At 42.5% G+C, this 17,449-nt stretch overlaps 1 protein-coding gene across 2 annotated transcripts in view; it reads left to right on the forward strand.

The window, feature by feature from the left end:
• The window catches only part of ZZEF1 (zinc finger ZZ-type and EF-hand domain containing 1), a 112,619-nt gene that overhangs the window by 37,116 nt on the left and 58,054 nt on the right, over positions 1 to 17,449 (forward strand). For both annotated transcript variants that reach the window (XM_046674520.1, XM_046674521.1), the window contains exons 12-26: positions 2,588 to 2,699; positions 3,785 to 4,000; positions 5,101 to 5,201; positions 5,742 to 5,911; positions 6,520 to 6,653; positions 8,114 to 8,184; positions 9,100 to 9,214; positions 10,076 to 10,235; positions 11,160 to 11,281; positions 11,388 to 11,510; positions 12,281 to 12,447; positions 12,530 to 12,611; positions 13,468 to 13,669; positions 14,724 to 14,872; positions 16,593 to 16,833. In XM_046674520.1, the coding sequence (XP_046530476.1) occupies positions 2,588 to 2,699; positions 3,785 to 4,000; positions 5,101 to 5,201; positions 5,742 to 5,911; positions 6,520 to 6,653; positions 8,114 to 8,184; positions 9,100 to 9,214; positions 10,076 to 10,235; positions 11,160 to 11,281; positions 11,388 to 11,510; positions 12,281 to 12,447; positions 12,530 to 12,611; positions 13,468 to 13,669; positions 14,724 to 14,872; positions 16,593 to 16,833 (2,165 nt within the window). The remainder of the gene's footprint in view (positions 1 to 2,587; positions 2,700 to 3,784; positions 4,001 to 5,100; positions 5,202 to 5,741; positions 5,912 to 6,519; positions 6,654 to 8,113; positions 8,185 to 9,099; positions 9,215 to 10,075; positions 10,236 to 11,159; positions 11,282 to 11,387; positions 11,511 to 12,280; positions 12,448 to 12,529; positions 12,612 to 13,467; positions 13,670 to 14,723; positions 14,873 to 16,592; positions 16,834 to 17,449) is intronic.

The raw sequence follows: 17,449 nt of genomic DNA on the forward strand, positions 1-17,449 counted from the left end.
TTTGTCTCGCGCAGGTGGGGACATTGGTAGTGCCTTTCTCTGAGATAGAAAATAGCCTGAGAAAAACAGGTTTGTGGAGATCTTCCACAATGATGAGTTCAGTTTTGGTCCTGTTGAGTTTGAGGTTCTAGGAAGCCTTTGAGATATCCAGTAACTAGTTGGGTGAACAGATTAGGAGCCTGGAAGAGAAGTTTGCGCTAAAGATATAGATATGAGAGATATTTAGCTGATAATTTAAAATGGAGTAGAAGAGATCATTCTGGAAAAATGTGTGGGCTGGGAAGAGAAGAGACCTTAGGTCAACATGCTGAGAGGCACCAGCATTTAAGGGGCAACAGAAGAGAAGACTGAGAAAAACAGCCAGAGAAGCAGCAGGAGAACCAGGAATGTGTCATCATAAAGCCAAGGAAAAATAATGTTTAAAGGAGGAAGGAGTGGGCAGGGTGTTACGTGTTACCTGGAACCAATAAGATCAAGTCTAGGAGCAGACCTGTTGCATTTAGCCTCAGAGGTTGTTGGTGACCCTTGGACAGTCTTGCCTCCCTTATTACTAGTAGCACGTTAAAACTCATGGAGCTGAACCCTAGACTTGCTGTTTTTGCTACTGTATCTCACTTGTAATGGGGTACTGGAGTTAACAGAAGCCTGTGACTGTCATCCAGTACTGTAGTGCTGCACTTTAATGTGCGTATGAACCACCGAGAATTGTGTTAAAATATGCATTCTGATTCAGTGGTTCTGGGTGGGGCCTGAGACTTTCATTTCTAACAAACTCTCACGTGACTCTGATTCTCCTCGTCCATGAACCACATTTCAAATAGCAAGGATCTAGAATAACTGCCTGCCTCTGCTGGACTTCCTTTAGTGGCATCCCTGACAAATGATTTTTCAACTGCTCTAGAATACTCTTAATGATGGGGAACTCACTGCATATTAAGGCACTTCAGTAATTAGAATATGTTCAGTTGAAATCTATGTTTGTGACTTCGTCTCAGTGGTCTTAATTTCAGCCCTCTAAATGAATTAGAACAAATCTCCCTCCCATCACACATATATGCCCTTTTGAAAGATGCTTTTCTTTTTTAATGTTAATTAGAGATTACATTTATTTTTAAGCAGCTATGGCCCACTTTTGGGACATATTAAAATAGGTCCTTTTCCCTAAACCTGCTATCAAACAAGATCCTTCACATCTTAGATAGGATGATTTTTTAAACCTAAATGCAAGCCTATTCACTACTCCCTTGTTGATTTTAGCTCCTGGTTTCAGCCTGAACTACTCTGAAATCCAGATTTGGTTGGCTTACATATTATCAGTCCCTCTCCATTTTGGAAATAAAATGTTAATGTGCATACATCTATCTTCCTGCATTTTTTTTTCCTTTCCCTCTGGTCAGACGTTGGTTAGTCAGCATGCTCCGGGGCTAGCTGATTGCTGTGCATACTTAAGAGGACTAGTATTCAGCTCTCTTTCCTCCACCTTGCCTGCCACGTGGTGTAGTGAACAAGATTGCTTGTCTCTGCTCTCTGACACCCTGCCAGCTCTCTGTATCTCAAAGATTTCCTTGTGGCCTCCCAAAGATTGAATTAAAATTTTCTTAAACACACAATATTGATAAAACTCGTTGACGTGGTTTTGGGCTAAGACAGAGTACACCTGTCCCATTCATTTTAGGATTAACTATATCATGAAATGTTTATGCTAAGAAAGACTTAGGTTAGAAGAAATGTTTTTTCCCTCTTACAGAACCTACTCTGGGTCTTTTATTTTTTTTCTCTTCTTGCCATTATTCCCCATGTTTACTTATCCATACAGAATCCTCATGCGTTGCTAGCTTCTTAGCTGTAACACTAACTAAATCATATAAAGTTTTAGCGATGTTACTGGAAAGGACTGCCCTCTTCTCCTTCTTAGTTATCTACTTCCTGAAAAGGGAGTACCATTCAAGTATCCAGTTTTTAAAAAGAAGTGGCACAGAGTTGTGCTTCTTCAGCCTCGAGGCTGAAATGTGTTCCTGGAGGGACTTCTTAAGGCATAGGGAAGAACACTGAGGCCTGTGAAGGCTGAAGTATTCTCCTTTTGGAGCTCCAGGGTCTGAACCCTCTCAGCTTTTACCCTTCAGTTGTGGCAAGTGGCCCACACCTCAGGCTGGTTGTACATACGTTAGCCTGACCTAGGGGAAGAAAACTAAACCTCCCTCTCCTTTGGATCTTTCCCGAAGCACACACCAGCTGTTCAGTGTGCCTTACTCCTGACTAGCTCATCTGAGATGCCTTGACGTCACGTCTCATTCTTCAGATAAGCCAGTTAGTTATCTAAAGAAGCAGACTTCTCTCCCTTCTCAGCTTGTAGTTTGGACTGGTCATAGTTCCCATTTTACAGATGAGGAGGCAGAGAAATAGGGAAGAAATTACCTCCGACTACCTCATAGGTTCAAAGAGGCACCACATGCCATACCCAGTCCTTGATTGTTAATGAACAGGCCACGTATACAAGTTAAATTCCATGTAGAATGTGCCTTATTCGTTAGACCCTTGAGATGTTTAGAAATAGGAAAATATTTTGTGATTACCCTTGTGTTTACAGGATTGGTTGCTCACCTGATGACCTTGGAGAGGATGATCCTATTGGCTGGTTTGAGCTGGAAGAAGAGTGGGATGAAGCAGAATTCAAGTTGCAACAGTGCAGAGTTGCCAAAGTAAGCGTTAGTGAGTTGTGGCCCTCACATATTTGCCCACTCCCCTCCTTTTATTCTGTAAGTGTTGATTTGGGGTATTCGGTTTCAGCCCTGTGTCAGCACTGGAACCCTGGAGGTGAATCACACGTGATTGTGACCCTCAGGGAGTTCATGATCTAGTGGGAGACCCAGTTGTGTGAGACACTGTGATGTGGGCTGTGAGAAAGGGGCATACAGGAGGCTGTTGCAGCCCAGGGGAGACTGAGCTCACCTGGAATTCACTAGGGAAGTCTTCCCAGGAAAGGTGGTGTGATGCCAAGTGTTGGAAGTTGATTAAGCCATCTTAGCCAGGCTGAGCTGTTTGGGAAGGGATTCACAGGCTGAGACAACAGCAAGTACACAGGCATCAATGCAAGAGAGATGTGTTTCCATAGCTGTGAAAGAAACAGTGATTATCTGGCTTCTTAATCTTTTTTTAACCTCTAGTGTAAATCTTTGTAAGAAGCTTAAATTAGAGAAATAAGAACTATCTTTAGGGCTTATACATAGTAGGTGCTCAGTAAATATTTATGCAGTTGAGTAGTGAATTCTGAAAGGCCCTCAACAAAGGAGCTTTCACTCAAGGAGCAGATAGTTTGCACAGAAGCTGGGCTTTAGAATGGCTTTAGCTTTGCGCAGACAAGGCTGTGTCCTGGACTCCCAGCGCATGGGTTGCAGATGTCATTTGGGGGATTTGAGATGATTCCTTAGGGCATTGACTGTTTTCACCATATGTCTGATTTCTGTTTAAAACTGGCTGTGCCACAGAGCCGGCGTGCTGCTCTTATTCGTCCTCTCTTATCCTGTTTTTGCCTTGAACGGGCAGGGATGCCATTTCTCTTATTGTGATCTTTCCCTAAACCTGATTTCGTTCAGCGTTTGTATTGTCTTTTTTCTGTTTGTTGTGGATGCTGGACTTATATTTTGTATCCCTAGTGCTAGGCATAGTGGTACCTAACATATTATTAAAGTCACAGGGAGACCTTCCCAGAAGGGCCTTTATCTCCCTTTCATCAGTATCCAGGACGTCTGAGTCTTTCTCCTTAAATCTCTCTTACCCTTTCTAGTATTTGATGGTGAAGTTCCTCTGCACCCGTCAGGAGTCGGCAGAGCGCTTGGGAGTACAAGGCTTGAGCGTCAGTGGGTACCTCCGGCCTGCGAGAACAGAAGCAGAACAGAGCGTTGTCTGTGCTCGCTGCAGAAAGGACACCGAGGAGCGTGTCTGTGGGGCCACACTGCTCCTCAGGACTCTTCAGTTCATCCAGCAGCTCGCCCATGACCTGGTATTGTTTCCTCGGTTGTTAGACCTTGTTCCTTTGGGAAAAATAAATAGCAGTGTTCAGGGAAATGCACACCAACCAGTGAAATGTGGTCCTGCTGAAGCCATGCAGTATGAATGAGCATGGCTGCATCGTGCTGCTGTGATGATGTTGGAAGGCCAAAGGGAGTAAGGTGTTGGCATTGATGGCATCAGTCAAAGACTAAGTAGCATATGCCATCCCTGTGAGGTTTCCTGAAATAGAACTACAGACACATCTTAATGATTCCCACCTGCAGTTGCTGGTGGTAGACAGGAGAGAGAAAGCAAGTTTATGGGGTTTATGTCTTTTTTAAGTCCTAGGAGAATTATTCCTGAAGTGTAGGTGAATTCTGTTTGTTTACTAAAAGTACCAAAATGATGTCAGGACTTGAAGTCATTTGTGTTTTTGATACTGACTTCTGCAGTCACTAATAAAAGCATAGTGACAGCTCACTCAAAGGAAGATTCTTGCAGCCATCCCTGTAGAGAACACGGCTTACCTCAGGAATCCGGTGGAGGCCTCTCATGTGTGGCATGCAGCAGTGTCCACTCTTGACCTTCATTCTGCTTCAGGGCACATTTGGGTGACTCAGTTTATATGTGGTTTGTTTGGTCTTTGCTGTTCAAGCTCTGCTATCACAGCAGAAAGTAGCAAATGAGAGGGAGGTGCTTAGGGACAGCAGGAGCGTTTACAGTGGAATTGACCTTTCAGCCTACTCTGCAGGGAAGGGGTCGAAACATGCTAGAGTCCTGGACGGTGATCGTCATCGAGGAAAGGCTCACTTGTGTTCTGGCTGCGGTGGGAGCCTTCATGGATGTGTGTGCGTGTGTTAGGTGTATGTGTACATTTACATACATAGCCACATACCCACACACACCACGTGCGCGTATATATTTTAGAAAGTTTCACACGAGAAATAGTTGTTCATAGACTTTTTAGCAGTTAAGAGTAAGCATCACTTATATGGGAATTTTACCCACATGGAGCCACTTCATCTCTTAACAATGAGAAGTAAATGAGCCATTACAATATTTCTCTAAGTGCATTTTTCAATTTTTTTTTTCTGGTCTATAATTTTTTAGGTGCAGCAGAAAGAAAGTGGCTTAAAATATAAATCTTTTCTGGACTTCGCGGGTCTTGACTTGCAGATCTTCTGGAATTTTTACAGTAAATTAAAGCAAAAGTAGGTCAGAATTTGTTACAAGGTGATAATCATATAACCACAACTGAAAACACTGAATTTTGCTATTCTAAATGGACAATTTTTTTCTTCTAAGATTCTTTACTTTCCACTAGTTTATATTGTTCTGATTTGGAAGATTTGGTTATGGGAAATAGCACCTAGAAATAACAAATGTAATAGTATTATAGAAACGTGTTATTGCTGGGCAATGTTTTCACAAATGTTTTCTCCTTTGATCGTCGCTGCAACCTTATGGGGTGAACGGGTCAAGTGTTAGAGTAGTATCCCTATTTTACAGATGAAGAGACGGGATCAGATGTGCATTTCCTCGCCCCCACGGTGGGCTAAGTCAGATGGGGTCTGTATCTTCAGACTCTCCCTAGTACAGAATTCTTTCCGTTCCCCCTTCCTTCCTCTCAACTGGCATTCTTTTTGCCGAGCCTGATGCCTAGAGGAAAGTCCTTTGTAGACAGCGATTTGGCTTCGGAGGGTAAAAGCAACGTGCCTTTTTGTACTCTGATGTTCTTTATCTTTCTGTAGCTCGAGGGAAGAATGCATCTGTGCCCAGACCCTGCTTCTGCAGCTCCTCCAGAGCTGTTTCTCAGTGCTGCAGAGAGACGCGCCGGCTGCCTCTGAGGATGCACAGGCTCGACGCCCGAGCCCGGGAGGAGTGGAGGCTGCCAAGGAGCTCTACACACACTTATGTGGTGGTAGGAGCTGGGGTTTTTTCTTTAACGTGACTCTGTGCTAGTAGCCTGCAGGGCCTCTTGCTGTGGAGAACAGGGGGTCCTGTGATTATGCAAGCCCAGGGAAGAGACCGCTTCTTTGGAAAATGAGTATTTCTCTTGATCTTCTTTTGAATCATTATTTGAAATTTCCTCCTCAACATCTTCCTCCTGCTTTCTAACATACAGATGTGTTATATTGAGAGCAATTATTATCGCACTCTGCAGTCGTTACTTCAGCTAAGACACTGGGATGAGGCTGATAGATTGAAGAGGAGAAATTGTAATGATAAATTGAAAATAAAACACATGTGATCATCTGAAGTTATTTTTAAGGCTTTGCCAAGTTGTGTTTCAAAAGAACAAGGAAATAAATAAAAACTGGTGTATATAGTCTTTATTTTAATGTAAACAAACAAACAAAAAATAATTTCCTTATACTGCCTGGCATATACTGAAGTATTTCTTTGCTCTGTTGTTAGCTACAAAATGGAGAGTAGTGAGCTTATAGGCTAGTTAAAGTAGATACCATATATATTGAAAGTGAATAGATGGAATATGTTGAAGTCGATTCCATTGTTTATTTTTGTCAGTGGTGGATAGGGTGGATGGAGACTCTGTGCCTATGGAAATATTAAAACAAGAAGTCAGGAATACTCTTCTCAACGGGGCTGCCATCTTCTTTCCTGATCGACAGACCCGGCGGAACCATCTCTTCACCATGATGGTAATTAGTTACGTTAACTGTATGGATTCTATTTCTTAAGTTTATTGGGATAAAATTTGTTAGTCTTTGTTTTCTCTGTGTATCTTGTCAGTTTCAATTTCCTAAATGTATTAGAGGGCCTGGCAAGTGCTATAGGACAAGGAAAAGAGATTTTTTAAATAACAATTGGAAAGAATAAAACAAATAATAATTATTTATAGATGATATGGTTATAGATTCTTTTTTATTGTCTGTGTAGACAAGCAACTAATAGAATCACTTGTAAGAGTTTGACAAAGAAAACTAGACAGAGCATTTTAAAAAGATGTACAGCAGCTAGTTAGCAAACATAAGAAAAAAGTGCTCTGTGGGGTGTGTAAAGGCCTGTAGAAATGAGAGGGAGCAAAAGAAGTGTAAAACGTGACCCCTGATGTCGAAGGACTGCGGCCCACTTGGGAACACCTGCCACAAGGGAAATCTGGTCCCATATGCACTGGGCGTTTAGAGGAGAGTCGTGCTGAGGCTGCATGAGGAAGGCTTCAGAGAGGAGGAAGGATATGTGGTTGCATTTCAGCTGTCTGCAAAATCGGCATATCAGCTCGAGAGACCCGTTTTCACATTGTGAGTTATAGCCGTTGACAGCATCAGCTGACCTGACCCACTGGACTGTGGGCAGGGCTCTGTCCTACTTGTTTGCTGGAAGCATTTACCAGGCAGTTAAGCAAATGATTTTTTTGTTGCATGTGTCCCACATAGAAAAATAGAAAGAGGACGTATGACCTCTTGAATGACAGTGCTGTCTATTAACAGAGCAACCCAGTCACTTTCCCTTTGTCCATCCCTTCTGACAGCAGTGGTAAGGGTTATATTTTCCCTTCTCATGCTGGTGAATTAAACAGCACTGCTGTCATTTGTGACCATAGCTTATCTCTCCCACCCACCTGTGCCAGGCAGGGCCTCTAGAAATCCCCCTCAGTGCCTTGTGTAGCAGCAGTTGTTCAATACATGTATTGAATTAAGGGGAAAAAAAGTGCCCCATCAGGGGTGTGATTCCTTTACCTGTTGCCATAGGCTGTTCTGGCGTATATAGGGAAAGCTTAGATCCTATTTAAAAGCAAACAGAAAGCTCACAAGAAATGCACTCTGTCCCTGCCCTCTCCTCTTGTGATGGCGTGCCAGTGATGAAAAGCACACATCTGTTGGGGTTCATCTTCCTAAACATTTGCATTAAGCTTTCCTGCAGGAAAACTTGAAGATGGAACTCCAGCAGTTAACAACAGTAAACTGGCCATCTTCTCTTTAGATGGGTGGTTCTGCTCCCTCTTAGAGCCAAGCCAGGTCTTAGTTGGGTGCTGTGAGGTGGTCTGCTGACCCCGGCTTTCCTCATGCTGAGAACAGTGAGCAGTGGCATTTCGTGCTGCTCTAGGCGTCTGGAATGTCATGGAATAGATTTTCTGAATGTGCAGGTTCTTGTTTTCTAGAGGAATGTCACTGAGCAGGACCACAGGCAGTCCTTGCAGCTCACTTTCCGCTCACTGTGCACGTATTTTAGGTAAGTTTATAATTCATTTCAGTTGTCCAATATTCCCATCTTTGCAAAGCTGTCTTCTTTAGCTATCCCTTCCTTTTCGTGTGCTTTTGGAGTAACCAAGTAACTTCCTTCTTCTCAGCCAAGTTTCTAGAGTCACAGGAGTGGCTAAAATAGTGGTAGAATAAGAATCTTGTGCAGAGCTTAATCCGAGTCCCAGTCATTAGAAAATTTCGAGTTGAACCCGTTGAGGATCTCTTGGAACATTTCGGTTTCTAAGTGATTTTTTTGAAGACAGAAATTGAAGCCAAAGGAGCTTGAGGTCCTGTACTCAAGTCTAAAACCCCAATTACGTTAAAACCTGACTGCAGAAGCACAGAATGGTAGTTTAGCAGAAGACTGTGCTGGGAGGGGATGCGTTGGAGGTTTTTGCATGCCTTGACTACAGACTCTTGAAGGAGGGAAGCAACTAATAGCCCAAGCTATTGTCTGCGAGTCAGACTATACCTGGTATGGATGCCAGACTTAGAGGGCTCTATAAAATGTGTTCAGAGCTGAGTATCAGGGATGATGAAAGAGCCTGGGGCTGTCATGTGAAGAACATTGAAGACACAGGGAATGTTTAGCCTGGATTGTCAATAGCAGTCATGAGATTAGGTGTATTTCCCATTGGTGGTCAAGGGGATTTATTCCTCAGAATCCTTCTAAGGACTTAAGGATTTGTGGGCCTGTGCTTGCATAAGGCCATGTGGACAGACAGTGGCACAGACCCAGCTGGAACCATGCCCTTTCTCTTGACCCAAACTCCTCACATCCCATAGAACTCACATTGAAATCTTGCTAGGTTCTTTTTTTGGAACCTTTTCTGTCTTTTAAGATAGAAAGCATGAAAATCCCCTTCCTGAAACAAGGTGTCATGACTCATTTGTGTCCTTTCAGTGATAAGGATCCAGGTGGCCTTCTACTTTTACCTGAGAAAGGTGACCTGGCAGACCTGCACATCAGCGAAGTACTGGCAGTCATGAGCACTCTCCTCTCTGTTGCTGCTCGAGAGGTAACTGGGGGCTGCTCCCTGTCTTCCTTGCCTCATGCTTTTAGGAGCACCAGATACAGCTGTCACTGTGCCTCCCCTTTGAGCCCTCATTTACAGTATGAATGTAACTTTGTTCCTGTGACCGTTACAAAGGAGCACAAAGGTTTCCCAGCTGCCTCGGCTCCCAATCAGCCAGCTCCTGCAAATGAGTGAGGGGACGATTCTGTGGCATGTTTTTTCTGCTCAGTAGCGTTTTGAGATTCATCCATGTTGATGTATATGCTATAGTTTATTTATTTTCACTCGCTCACAGTGTCCCCTTTGAGTGTGCCACAGTTTGTTCATCCATTTCACTTTGGAAAGTTAGTTGGGTTGTCTCCAGTTTGGGGCAACTATGCAGCAGTAATGATGTGCACATATCTCTTGGTTCTTATTTATGAGAGTTTATCCCTGGAGCTCAGGTGGCTCTTCAGAGAAACTCCAGAGAAGAAAGCTGATGGTTAGAGAGCCACAGAGGGATGGCGAATTGTTTTTTAAGGTGGGATAGGTTTGATTGGAGGCTCAGGGGAAGAAGCCAGAGAGAAGAGGGATTTGAAGATGTGAGAGAGAAAAGAGATAAGCGGTGGGCTAAGGTTCCTGAGGGGCAGAAGGACGTGACATGTGGAGCGAAAACCATAAGTAAAGGTTCCGAAAAGCTGAGAGCAGGAGAGGAGCTTTCATAACACCATCTTTCTTGGTCACTTCTGGGTTGAAAGCTCTTTCCTGACTATTCCCCATTTCTCTAGAAGTTTTTTTTGCCAGTGACAGCTGCTGTCTTAGAGAATGCCCTTGGCTGTGAATGGCCTTGTTGTGAACACTTTCTGTTTGTCTCCTCCCTTGTAGTGTGAGCTGTTGATGCTCGATGGGGCCCAAGGGGAGGTTCACTCTGTGCTCTTCTCCCTGTTCTGGTCCGTCCAAGGCAGCCTGCTCTCTTGGTGCTACCTGCAGCTGAAGAGCACGGACTCTGGAGCCAAAGATCTTGCTGTTGACCTTCTTGAAAAATGTGAGTTTCAGAGGAAAATCTATGAAGACAGGTGTTTGGGTTTTGAATCTGTGTGTGTCCTCTCTGCTTTCGTACCTCGTGCCTAGAGTGTGCATATGATTTTCTTTTCTTTGATACAAATCAGATCTGTCTTTGGGGTTTTTTCTTCTTTTTTTTTTTAAATAGAATTCTGTAGCATGTCTTTCTGTCCAGTTTCCTGTCTGAATGTGGGGGTGTGCCTAAGTATTTTATTGGAGTTTGGGTCATTTCGCAGCCTAAACGTTGCCTTTGTAATCATACAGCACTCTTTGATGCTGTCGCACTCTTCAGTAGAGTCTGTCATCCTTGTTTTCCTCAAGCCACCCAAAAAAGAAAGTCTTAAACTGTCAAAGTCTCAAGTTTGTGAGTACTGCTGAGATCTTTGCTGATTACTGAAAATACTCAGCTTCATGCCCCGTAAACCCACAGAAAATTATATGAAACTCAACAGGTTTCGAGAAATCGTATGTGGAAAATTCAGTCCCATTAAACTTATTCTCAGCAGCTGTGACAAAAATGCTTACACTGTTGAGCCCTGCCTCCTAAAGCTTGGCCCATGGATGGTGCACCTGATGATGGGCCCTTTGTAAACAAAGGGAAAGGCCCACGGGCAGCTGGGCTGGCCAGCCATGTGACTTTACTTATACAAGTGATATCTCCACCTCGTCAAAAAGCAACAAAGTCAAAAAAATGAATAAATCACCCACTTTAAAAGTAATCTTTTACTGAGATTTGCACTGCTTTTCCCTCCCAGAGGAAAGGATTTGTATGGCACTTAATGGCCTCGTGGTCTTTCAGATGTGGACCTCCCTCCACAGCTGTGGTCACTGCTTTGCTCTTGATGATGACCAAGCCAGTGATATTTCTACCATATAAATTTTAATTGTTTCCTTTATGTTTTGGTAGATGTGGGACAGTTTCTGACAAGCATGAGAGTGATCTTGGAATCCCTTTTGTCACAGTATAGTGGAAAAACAGTAGTAGAAAAATTATGTAATTCGGTGTTTTCAATGGCAGCTCGTCAACTGGTAAGAAAAAGTGGCAGCTGTTTGTAAAGGGCGGGTGGGGGTTGGGGACTTGCCCCCCAGGCGGAGTCTGGGGTGGGCACTGAGTGCTTCATTCATCTTCCTTTAGGTAATCTTTCTGCTGGACTTTTGCACTTTAGACATTTCACACTGCACACTCTTGAGAGAGTTTAGTACCCTAACAGAACTGTTGAAGAAGCTTTGCAGTGACCCTGAAGGAGGACTGGATAAGGTAACTCGAGTTGGCACTGGAACCTGCTTTCTATCCCCTCTTAGGAGTGGTGTGACCACACTTAATGAAACATGCCACTGAATATAGATCTACACAAATAAATTGCCTCTAGAAGACTCACCATATTTTAGTAGTGGTTTTGCCAACAAGGATAAATGCCAGTCCGAGTTGATTTGGCATGGCCAGTGTTAGAAAGGGAACACAGAGGAAGCTGGACATAGATTAATTTCATCATTTTGTAGCACATGACGTTATATAAAAACCGTGTAAGTGAATAACCAGATTGAAGTCTAGAAGAGAAAATGTATATTGAAAAGCCATTTAGAAGGTTTGATATTTAAAGCCAATTTTAAAGGTAAAAAAGCAAAGACTTAAAAAAGGAGGGAGAAGAGGGGATGGGCTCAGATTCGCCAAGGTCTCAAATAGGAGTTTAAGCTGTTTAAACTCCTAATTCAGTGTTTTTTCCCACAGGAAATTCATGCTAGTAGAAAAATGTAAGAAATAGTTCTATTGTAGTTAGAAAATAAAAGCTAAGCACAGAGTTATTACAGTGCAATAAAAACCACATGTCTACTCTGCTGAATGATAATTGTATGTTGGTCTATATATGTAGGTGGAAATGTCAGGTGTATTTTTAGCTTGTGTGATGATTTGTATAGGGAGGTCAAAGGCTATCTGTCTGCAGCACCGATACAGAAACACAGTTTACTGCATGTGGCTGCCTGTAGAGTGATTAACACCTCTCTTTCTTGACTCGTTTATGTGCATAGCTGGATGTCGAGACTTGGCAGCAGGAGCAGCCTGTGGTGTTACATACGTGGACTAAGGAGTCTGCCCACAACTATGAAAATAATTGCCATGAGGTGTCTGTCTTTGTTAGCCCAGGGGCAACCTATTTTGAGGTGGAATTTGATGAGAGATGTGAAACTGAAAAAAGGTAAGACTCACATGTTCTTTTTTCCCAAGCAATAATGATCAAAAGTGAGAGAAGGAAAGTGATAGAGATTATGCTTTCCCAGGTACGATTATCTGGAATTTACCGACGCTAGAGGTGGAAAAACACGTTATGACACTAAAGTGGGCACTGATAAATGGCCCAAGGTGAGTGGTATTCCCAGAAAGAGATGACATGCCTCCTTCTGCGTCAGTTCTCCTTTTGTCAGCCCTCAAGGGGGAATAGAGGTATGGTCTTTGAAGGAAAGCATTTATATTATACTTTTGTAAAAGGAAGCATTTATCTCCAAGTTTCACAAACTACAACCCATCACCTATTTGGTAAATAAAATTTTTCTGGGTCACAGCCATACCCATTTGTTTATGTGTCATCCATAGCTGCTTTGGCATTGCCATGGCAGAGTTGAGTAGTCACTCCAGAGACTGTATGGCCCAGAAAGTCTAGCACTTTACTGTCTGGTTCTTCATAGGAAAACTTTGCCACCCTCTGGTTGCTAGCACATTGTTCAGAGTAAATGGGAAGTTGTAATCCTTAGCACGAAAGGGCTTGATGGGTCCAGGAGGGCCCAGACCTTGGTGGGGAATGCCAGGAATCCACCTCACAGTTAGGTCTGCATGATCTCTGGGGCTGGGAGGTTACGTGCTGCTTCAGACTGCTGACCTTCTCTCTGCTGTCAGTGGTCTTGGTTGGGAGCAAAGGAATGGGCGAGTGTGACCTCTGGCTGAGTAGGTAGTGAGTGGATGGGCATCCAAGGTTTAGAACAACTGACCAGCAGTTTTCTGCCAACTTTGCTTCTTCATGAGGTGCAGTCATGAATTTTCTCTTTCAGTTACTCTTGTACATTACTCCTTTACTATTTTGGTGGGGGTGATAAGATATAATGGTGAGAAAATACACCAGTTTTAAATTTAGATTTCTTTTGAGTCCTGAAGAACATACTTAGTACTGAAATGCTGCCTTCTCAAATCTGTTTGACCACATGACTTTTTTGTTTGTCTCTAGAAAGTGACCTTTAAGGCTGGTCCTCGGCTGCAGTTTCTCTTTCACTCTGACAGCAGTAACAATGAGTGGGGCTACAAGTTCACTGTCACTGCCTATGGGCTGCCTGATGTCGCCGTGTCTTGGGGGTTGGATTTACAGCTCCTTGTTTCCCGACTCATGGGGCGCCTTGCCTCCCAGTGCATGGCACTCAAGTCTGTGCATCGTAAGTTCACATTTCTGCCCCTTCCTTTCTTGCTGTAGCCACGCTGAAGAGCAATGTGGTGCTCTCCCTCGTGTGAGTTGAGTCCATGGAATGGCAGAGCAAAGGGATTGATAAAATTCCCTTTCAGTTTCCTTTAAACCGAACCAGAATAAAATGTTGACTTGACACCGTTTTCATAAAGTTTCTTGACTCAGACTTTGGAACACATCACAAAGAGTGCTGTGGATTTCCCATCAATGGAGGACAAATTGGGGCGGAGAGCTGATTTTTAGCAGCATTGTTGTCAATTTTTTTTAGGTGAATTTTGGTATACTCCAACAAGAAGGCAGAAATATAGAATAGATTAATTGCATACCCTTTAACTATGTGAATATTCGTGTAAATGTGTGAACGTGGATTTTGTCTGAAAGTGATTTCTTCAACTTATTTATTAAATTTATCCAAGAAACAAGAATTATAGAATAAACTTTCTAGTGTATTTTATTTTTATGTTGTTTCTTGAATTTTTCTGATTATAAAAGTAAAATATCATAGAAAAATTGCATAATGGAGAAAAGCCAAGGAGAAAAGCCATTCTTAATCCCAACACCCAGAAATACCTATTATTAACATTTTAATTTATTTCCACCTGGTGTTTTTTCTGTGTCTATTCATAAATGCCTAAATGCTGGGTATTTAATTATCATCTTTTTTCACAAACTTAAGTTTGCAAATTGTGAACATTTCCCCATAATTACACATTCCTAGATGGTCTCCTGTTATACCCTAGAGGTGGTTTGCATTCTGTTTTCAGTTTGCTATACAGATTAGTCATTTCAAAGATACCTCGTAATTGAGGCCGTTCCACAGAATGGCAGCATTTCAGGACTTCTTATGGTTTGGGTTCGTCTGGGGTATGTGTTTATGAAGTATCACAATTAAACATTCTAATAAATGTGGGTGAATTCCCTCTAAGTCTTAATAATGTCCAAGTTGTTTTTTAACCTTTTATCAGTTCAAACAGTCTCGGTGTATTAAGGAAAAAACAGAACTCTCATAAGCCTTCTTTTTCCAGAGTTAGGAAGTAACATGGCTGTACCTCAGGCAAAAATGGCTTTAGTCCTAAACTCTCCCTTGTGGAAACCTGTCTTCAGGCATCAGATATGTCCAGAGTTGGGATTAGAAGCAAGCTGGCCCACTCACCCACACCAGGATAGTAAGGAGGTATTTACTCTTCTCTTGTCTTTCTATTTGGAATGGAAAATGTTTACTAATATTTATTACTTTAAATTATAAACATTTGTGTTTATATCCTATCACCCCCACTAAGCTGTTAGCTCCTTGAGGGCAGAAACTTTCTCTTGTTCATTGGATGTCCCCATGGTGTACCACAGGAGCCAGTGCATTATGGGTGTTCAAAACTATTGAATGAATGACTCTTCCATGAAATGTAGTAGGTGCTCAGTAAACCTCTCTTGACGGAGTTACTAAACAAAGAAGTCGAGTCTATTTCTAGTGCCCACTGAGTCAAACTTTAGAGTAAATGATTTATGCTGCACCTTTTGTTCTCCATGGAATGCTAGCACATTATTTAGGCTTAGAATACTTAAAAAACTAATCAAGTTTGCTGGCTGTCTCTTTTTCATCTCTCCTTCCCCTGTCCCTGCTCTCTTACTTTGCCTCCCTTCTCCCCTCCTCCCCCACCGCCAAGTTATTCAGTAGTGAAAGGCGGAATCCAGGGACTCTTCCTCAGCTTCTCTTCTCCTTTACCTCTCTGTTAAATTTGGTTCCTTCAGACCCTCTCTTCTTTTGATTCCATGGTAGTCCACTGTCTTCTCTTACATGTAACCACTCCATCTGCCTGCTTTATTGACCTCTCTTCTTCCTCTTTCTCTAAAGAATAGGCTTTGTTCAGGCTTTCTCCCCTTTCCCACAGCCCACCAAGACTTTATCCTCTCTTCTCTCTTCTGCTGTCACACCTGTGTAAATAATTCCTAAATATCAGTTTCGAGCCCTGGTTCTTCTCCCAGGCTCCAATCCTGTATCTCCATCTTCCTGCTAGGTATTTCCATTTCAGTGTTCTGACTCCCTTTAACCCAGAAGTGTAAAACCAGGATGTCTCCCCTGACTGCTCACTCCTGTTATTGTCATTATTGTTTTCCTAGCATGGAGCCACTGCTCCCTAGCATCACCTTTATCCCCACCTTGTTCTCACCTTTTTTATCTAGTCAGCTGCAAGCCCTATGGATTCTTCCCTGTGATGTTCATCTCTTTCCATTTCCTCTGTCTCCGTCTTTATCCAGGCCCTCATCTTGCACATGCATTGTTACATTGGTACCTACCAAGTTTTTTTTTTAATCACTGCATTTTCTTGTCATTCCGCTGCCAAGCACCATTAATGGCTCCCCGTTGCCCACAGGGTGAAGTCTAAACTCCTCAGTGTGACAGTCAAGGCTCTCTACAGTCTCCTTTCACCTTACCTATCTGACTCTAGTTCCCACCACTCCCCAGCTGAGACTTCAGGCCAGGTCAGTCTCTCTACTGACTCTTAACTTCTGCTAATGGTTATGTTCCTCAGGGCCACACCTGCCCAGTCTTCAGGGTCCAGTCCAAAGCCCATATCCTCCAGGAGGCTTTTCTTAATTACTTTAACCCGCCAGGAGCTCTCTCCTGTGAATTCTCAGCACTGGGTGTCCCTTCTAGGCATTTGGCACTTGATAATCTTTTGCTTTATAGTAGTGCTAGTTTTAATGCTTTTAATGTTTTATTTATGTTTACCTTTTTTTAACCCATATATCTATCTGGTCTCCCCAAAATAGATTTAAACTTCCTGAGAGTATGTACTGTGTTTTATACTTTGGCTTTGGCCTAGTAGGTGTTCAGTAAATGTTATTTTTTGAATGAGTGTGTTAAACATGATGGATTTTTTTGTTGTTGTTTCCAGATTAAGAACGTCCGTGATGATCCCTGCCATCATTTTCTTCTTCATTTTGCACAGTCAGATCCTGCCCAGAACTTCTGTGGGCCATATTCAGAACTTTTCAAAGGATTCATACAGGCATGTAGAAAACAGGCCCCAAAGACAGATATAGTTGCTGGTTCCACTATTGATCAAGCTGTGAACGCCACCTTTGCTGCTCTGGTGTATCGCACTCCAGACTTATATGAGAAGCTGCAAAAATATGGTAACTTATATTACAGGGAATATTTTTGATCTGAAGGCCAATTGCTAAGTTTTAAGAAAGCCTATCTTAAGTGAAAATTTTAAATATAAACATATTTCTATAACTGTAGACTTCATCTTGTTAGTCCCACTTTACCAGTCAAAGATTCATGACCAATTTATAGTTAGCAGATTGTAATATAGGGTAGCCTTGGGTTTCCTAATTAGCAGATGATTTGTCTTTATCCAAAATTCTCATGGAAAATTGCCAAGAATTTTAATGGGAAGAAACTTTAACTTTGATTATAGTCCCAGCTCAAAAACTAGATGTTATGCAGCTTCAGGTTAATCAGACTACATTTCTGCATCTTAGTATCTTTATCTGTAAAAGTTTAGAGTTGATTAGCTCTAACATTCTAAGAAATTCCAGTTAAAACCTGAGATGTTTAGGTAATTGAATGTGCTAATAACAAAGGGGGAAAATGTAGTTATTAACTCTCGTCTTTGGACTTACAGCTTCTGTGTAGCATCAGCCCTGCTCAGCTTCCTTTGGTGATAGCCTGCTCTTCACCATTTCTTTTCCTCCTGTCCCCAAGCGATGTTGTCTCTGTGCATTAACTGTATATGTGGCCTGCGGC

This window comes from Equus quagga, chromosome 11 (assembly GCF_021613505.1).
Source record: "Equus quagga isolate Etosha38 chromosome 11, UCLA_HA_Equagga_1.0, whole genome shotgun sequence".
Taxonomy (NCBI): domain Eukaryota; kingdom Metazoa; phylum Chordata; class Mammalia; order Perissodactyla; family Equidae; genus Equus; species Equus quagga.